This window comes from Bipolaris zeicola, assembly GCF_000523435.1.
Source record: "Bipolaris zeicola 26-R-13 unplaced genomic scaffold scaffold_283, whole genome shotgun sequence".
Classification (NCBI taxonomy): Eukaryota; Fungi; Ascomycota; class Dothideomycetes; order Pleosporales; family Pleosporaceae; genus Bipolaris; species Bipolaris zeicola.
In genome coordinates this window covers 20,585-27,563 of record NW_006912332.1, presented here as the reverse complement: position 1 = coordinate 27,563, position 6,979 = coordinate 20,585, and the positions used below count along the sequence as shown (strand labels likewise).

Below are 6,979 nucleotides of genomic sequence, written 5' to 3'. Positions count from 1 at the left end.
GGGGGGAGGGGGGAGGGGGTCACTGACCTGGGCCTACTAGAGACCACTCGACCGAGGCATCCCCCCGGCCTTCTGGGCCTCTCTCATGCCATCCCATCCCATCTCACCAGCGCCGTCATCGCCCTTCGGCCCAGCGGTTGCGCGACTGCACCCCGACCGGTACTTGTACACTCTCGGCCATGTACATGCACACCCTCCCTCTCTAGCACCACAGGCTGCCCTACCCTCCTGGGCTAGACAGCCCGTGATCGCCATCACGCGTGCCCTTCTCATCCCCCCCTCCCTCTGCTCTGTCCTCTGCCCTTGTCCCTGCCGACCTGCCGACCGACTCGCATCGCCGTGCGTGGGCGCTCGCTCCCGCTTCATCAAGCCTCGCAGTCCGCGCACAACCCCCTCCCCTGCCCGTCTCCACCGCCAGCGGCTTTAATTTGGACTATTATCGTACATACTTACGCTGCCTTTCTGGGGTCATGTTTTCTTCTTCCCAACGTCCTGTTCATACTACTTCCGCCTTTTTGCTGCCCAGAGAATGCTTATGGTCCGCCGCCCCATAGTAATAGCGTCGCCATGTCCACCGAAGTCTCCCAGTCTCTGGCTGCCGCAATGGCCAGACCTCAGATTGGCATCGACAGACTGCCTGCCCGCCGAGTCTCAAACGAACCCCGAGAGGCCATGAACTGCAAGAGTTGCAGAAAGCGAAAGGTACCGTGTCTTGTCCACTACCACGACTACCGCCTGCATCCTGACCATGGCCACAGATCAAATGCAACCGCACCCGCCCAACCTGCGAAGCCTGTCAAGTCTTCAACTGCCCGTGTATCTATGGTACGCTCCATCCCCGAGCGCCACCCACCCGTATTCAACCGTAAGCTGAGCTGACCGCGCCCAACAGACGCCGTGCCAAAGAAGAGAGGCCCCAAAACCGACGTTCTCGAAGCCCTGTTGAAGCGTGTTGACGGCCTGGAAAAGCGCCTGGTCTCTGAAGGAAAGAGCGATGACCTAGGCGAGACCAACCCCGCGGCCACCACCACAACAACTGCAACTGCCACTACCTCGACCACCGCCTCCGCCCAAGACGCCGCCACCGTCGACCGGAAACCATCAGATGCCCCAAAGTCCCAGCTACTCCATCCAACCCCACAAATCTCCGCAAACTCCACCAGCCATGCATCCCAGCTCATGTCGCCCATTGAACCAAGGTGGGTAGCTTGAAGCAGCAACCTTTGCCTCTTGCCCACCAACCCCTGTGGCTAATAGTCTCTAGTGTGCAATCACCAAACCTGTCACCAGATCTCCTTCTCGATACCTACTTTGCCAGAATACACGGCAAACCCTACTACGTTCTGGATGAGTCGACTACGAGACAGCGACTACAGACCAATCAACTGCCCGGACACTTAGCCTATGCCATTTATGCCGTGAGTGCCAGGTACGTTGGCTTCGTCTATCCCTGAGCATAGTAGAGCAACATTAATTCATTAACCCCAGATATGCGCCCCACTTTGGCGGATACGGCGCTGCTGTGCGAATCGGACAAGAGTATGCCCGCCGCGCTCGGCTAGAGCTTGACATTGACGAGCCCTCGATCGAGGCCTTGCAGACGCTCATGCTGCTGTCGCAAGCAAGTTTTCAGCTGGGCAAGGGCAAAAAAGCCTACATGCTGCTGAGTATGCATTGCGCCACCCAAGCAAAAATCACGTGGAGCTAACATTGCTTTCCAAAAGGTTCAGCCATCAGCATGGTCTTCGCTCTCGATCTGCATCGCGAGCTGCCCACCGCCGTCAAGGTTACATCGGCCGAACGAGAAGGCCGGCGGCGACTTTTCTGGTCTTGTTACCTCATGGATCGTTTTGCTGCAACCGGCTCCAAGCGACCTTCATTAATCGCAGATGAATCCATTGTACTCCGAATGCCGAGCTGGCAGCTTCATCCGGGTGGAATGTTAATCGACGGTGACTATTTTCCAAACGGATGCAACCTGCAGTACATGGGCGGTACGGGAAAAGGAGGACAGGGAAGCATGGGTATGCTAATCGGTATATCACGGATCCTAGGAATAACCAACCGCTACCTTGCAGCAGGCGGTGTAAAGGGCGACTCACATTTTCCCTGGCACTCATTATCCAACCTATCCAAGATCCGCCAAGAACTCGACACATGGGCCTCGGATACGCAGGACACGTTCACATCGATTGATGCGCTCTTTGGCCAGCCCGACAGCACCATACTGGTTCTTAGCAAGCTGGTTTATCATCTCATACATTGTCTCATATACCGCCCATTTCTTCCCGTGGATCTCGCCGAGTTGTCAGGGACGTCTCAGCATCAACCCTGGCAAATCGAAGCCACCAATCTGTGCTTTCTCCACGCAAACGCCATTGCCGAGCTCGTTGAGATTGGAAGAGCCTCTTCCATCATGGACTGGCCAGCTTTTATCGGCTATTGCGTATGCACCGCAGGCACCATTCACGTCCATGGTGCACACTATCCAAGTCGAGAAGGCGAGGTCTTCTCAGTGAGTGCAGAGTTTCTCTCGCGTGAGATGCAGCAGCTCTCCGAGCTTCGCTTCATCTGGGCGAGTGTTCAGCACCAACGAGACACTCTGCAGGCCATTTACGGATGTCATTCAGAGCTTGTGCAATCCCTGGCAAGCAATCCGATGCGATATGCTCCGGTATTCCAGCTTGAGGACTTTTTTGACAGATATCCTGGCCAAGTCTTTGATGGGGCGCACATCACATTCATGGACATTGCTATTGAGTCTATGAACGAGGGGTGAGTAGGAGAGCTGGTTAGACTAGAATGCTGTTACTGACGGTTCACTTAGCCTTGCGACTTTCAACATCGAGCAACGCAACAACATGTACATGACCAGCGGCGTCATTGGAAATACCCAGGGATACCAAAAGCAACAAGTTCCATCACAGCGCTCTCATTACTCAAGTAGCCATCCAAACAAGAGGCGGAGAGCAACCATTTCTTCTTCCAAAGCATCGGCCCAATCGCAACATCTACCTCCAACACCCACATTGGCCACACATCTGCCACCAGCTGTACATATGCATAGGCCTTCTGAGAGCGAAACTTCAGAGTCAAACTCAAGCCCTGGAGATACCAAAGCCCCTACTGACTCTAGTTTACCTCCCTGCACGCCGCCAGTACCAAACAGCTCACTAAACCCCCCGAGCCTCAATGGCGGTGGCCTCGCTCTCCCTTTCTCGCCAAACTTCTCCTTCTCTCCATTACCGCAATTTGCAAGCTTAGCGCCATCACCGGTCCCTCGTCCAGCAAATCTCAACCAAACCCAAGACCAGCATCACCATACAATTAATTTCGATCCTGTGCTCAGCATGCCGCCGCCTCCATACGATCAGCAGCCAACTCCCGGCGCAGGCAGCACATCAGGCGCTTCAGCACATACCGACCCTGATAGCAAGGATCCGTTTTTGAGTTTGCTCGAGCAGCTTGCAGAGAATGAGGTTAGCAGAGGCGGCCCAAGCGAGCTAGATTTCTTCTTGAGTGGACAGAGTGGTTAATATGCGCAAGCCTTCAATAGGCTCAAATTCTCGGAGGTGGCAACCTCGCAATATCATGACGGATTACCGGGGCGAACATACTCCAAATAGTACAGGGTTTCCGTACTAGGACGCATTTTCAGTTTCATCTACATGTTTGTAATGGCTTTGACAGCTGTTATCAGGTTTCATTTCCGATCGACAAAATTCACATGGAATCCAAAATCTTACGCATTTCAAAATCAGCGCGGCGCAAAACTGGGGACATTCGGATTTAGAGGAGGTCTAGCTTCTCAGCGTGGGATATACGGGTGGGACAAACTCTACTTACGGCTATTACATATAAACTTGTATAATCTTCGTCGACAAGCAATTCACAAGGCGCTTTCTTACGGCAAGCCGGCATCATCAATTGCTGTCGGCTCCGCACTATCAACTCTATCACGACATGGATCCACTTCTTTGCATTCAGAGTGCCGTAATCTATCTTTGGCGGGGTCGCTTCCGATGTGCAGGCGGGCGTTGAGCATGTGTTGAGCAGCGGCCTGACTGCCTTGTACAGCAGGGCAGCCGTTGCGCGCGACCGATGCCCATTCGGTTCAACTTGCATGAGGACGGGTTCGTTTTCGCAACTAAAGTGAACTAAACTATGTCACCTTTGGCGCGATGCTCTAGCGGGAAATCTTGCATGTAAATAACCCGGGGTTCAACCGTACCGACTGGGGACCCCAGCATCCCCCCCAGACACAACCTTTAGGGACACACCTTGCGACGACAATGAGCATTTTGGTGGGCACAAAATCAAGCTCATACTTCTATTTGCTCGAAAGAAGCACAACAGTAATTAATTCGGCAACCGCGACCCGCGAACCCACGGACAAGACGTCGGGGCAGCTGTTTGATGCAGGCACGAGGTGTCGTTTGTAACGCGAGTCATCGTTCGTGTGCGGAATTCATGCAATACCCATGTCTCGACAATCCTGGCTTACCACAAAGTGCATGAGGCAATCTGGGACGAACTTCTCGTATCAACACGGAGAACGCGCTCCGGTGCCAAAATCCTCTCCATCGGTGTGGCTCACTATTACGCACACAAGACTCAGTCTCCTGGGTTTGTAGGACAATGTGGCGCTGCGATACGAGCCACAACGGCTAGAGACGAGTGCGATCTGAAAGTTCAATTGGCGGAATTGAATCCCCCGTCCACATACGTTTATACATTGATACAACAATAGTTTGATGAAGAACATCTACTACAGACAGCCAACGACACAATATGGTAACCACAACACCCCGGTCATAACCTCACATCACATGGCTAGAGGCAGACAAAGAGGTGTGACAGTCGTAACATTATCGCACGTTTCGATAGGTCATCACCGTTCATTCGAATCGACTATTGCCGGTGGTATATCGTTCGTTCCATGCGCCGAAGGATGCATAATTCACGCAACCGAGAGGCACACCCCAGTCCCCCTTCTATATGATGAGCTTTTCTAAGTGGATGTGCGGATGCCTTGAACGCGGGGGAGGACCCGCTGAACAAACGCAGGGCACAAACATGGCAGACTTAGTTCATTATGATGATTCTGGCGAACCTAGAGTATGAACAGTCAGCACCACCACCACCACTATCTGCGGCAGACGCAATAGGGTCAGCAGCCATAGCCACTTGCGTATCAGATGAAACATGGATGTCTCTGGTCACATACTAAGCGCGTGCACACACGTGTGTGCGTGTGTTACACATGGAAGGTTGAGGCGAAAGGCGGAGATGGCACCGAGAGTCAGACCGGCAATGCAGGCACACACACCCCTACTACTCTCATTCTCGAAGTAGCAAGTATCTCTCCCCCCCCCCCTCCTCCGAAGCCGCTCTCTCCCCCCTCTTACCCCAGAAATAAACTTCCCGCACATGTGTAATAATGAAGCTACGTTATTAGATCTGTGGACCCCATGCAACCCTACGATCCCATATAAGTAATAGTGAATAAGCCATTTACGAGCGCTTAGAGAAATAGAGTGCTGCAAGAAAAAAACCACTATGTAGACACACACCCCTCTTCTCCTCTTTCTTTCCCCGCATTTTCACAGCAAGGGCCATCAAAGGAAAAAGAAATAAAGAAAACTGTACTAAGATATGGGGAATCACCAAGGCAGGAAAGTATGGAGAAATGGAGCCCCACGTGGTCCTTCTGACTCGTCGACATAACGCGATGCTGCAAAAGCGTTAACGTCTTTTTCTGTTTTGTTCCAGAAAATCTCCCACCGGGTGTATGCAGGTATGCGCATGTAGACAAGCGGATTGCACAACCAGTAGAGAATCAATACAATTTTTTTCTCTTTTGAACTCGCCATCTCATACCACACACTAGACAATGAAAAGCTACCAAGAAGCAAGGAAAGAGAGGGGGAAAAAATTGAGATTTAAAAGGGTTCAAGACCACTCGATTTTTTTTGCAAAAGCCAACGTATATATTAAAAAATAGCAATAATCTAAACCGCTGTTCAAATAGTATACTTTTCTTTCTTTTCTCAGGGGGTCCGTTTAATCGCCCTTTTCGGCAAACTCACTCCCCCATCTCTCGGTGTCTGATCAAAACCAAAAGGAGTCACCCCCGCTCGCCCACTCCGACCGACACACATAGAGTCCCATGCTAAGCGCGCAACACACACACACACATTCACACCCCGGTCAAATCTCCTTCAATGAAGCCATGCATCGTGGAGGTGTGAGGGAAAGAAAAAGAAGAAGAAGAAGAAAACGCCAGACAAGGGGGAGGCAGAGAGATAGAACGCACGTACCCCTTTCTTTCTTCGTGGTTGCATTCGCGGGTGCCCCGGACGGACAGCAGGGGAGGAGGGGGGGGGAGAGGCGCAGGATAAGCACTTGTTCCAAGGGCTTTGGGGGCCTAGGGGGGAGGGGGTTTGCAAGGTATGTTAGGTCCCTTTTTTTTCTTGTCTTTCTCGTGTTGCGTGAGGTGAAGGGGGATGGGGGGGAGACGGCACTTGCACCCATGTCGGTACCGTGGAGAGAATGGGTGATCGAGGGTGCGAAATGGGGGGCGGGATCGGGTGTGTTCCGTGCAGAGCGCGGATGTGTTGGGGGGATTGCATTCCATGTGGAATCGAGTGGGATGGGGGAACGAGATGACGACATGTGGGAAAGCAAGAGAGAGAGATGGAGATGAAGAAAAGGATATGGCGCGTAGCAAGAAAAAAACAATGTAGGAAAGCTGCAATGGTACTGGGAGCGATATTCTCATCATAATGCTCGTGAGCTTGTTTGCAATTGTTCTTTCTCGATGTTGTCTAACCCTAAACCGTCGGTCTAATCGATAGAACCACGCGCAATGTATCTCGCATGCATACGAAAATACTAAATGCGATACACAACGAACTTTCATTGTCTCTCGCACGAATTTCCACAAGAAAAGTAGTTGGGTTTCCTCCCCCAGCTTTCT

General features: G+C 52.2%; 1 protein-coding gene across 1 annotated transcript; it reads left to right on the top strand.

Moving 5' to 3' along the window:
* Window positions 1-567: 567 nt before the first annotated feature.
* Window positions 568-3,536, top strand: COCCADRAFT_30369 (uncharacterized protein; the record flags this gene model as incomplete). The annotated part of the gene is made up of 7 exons (XM_007719146.1): window positions 568-702; window positions 759-825; window positions 893-1,199; window positions 1,265-1,429; window positions 1,489-1,667; window positions 1,725-2,775; window positions 2,828-3,536. 7 exons carry the CDS (start codon window positions 568-570, stop codon window positions 3,534-3,536), a joined length of 2,613 nt encoding a protein of 870 aa, XP_007717336.1.
* Between the last annotated feature and the right edge of the window lie 3,443 nt (window positions 3,537-6,979).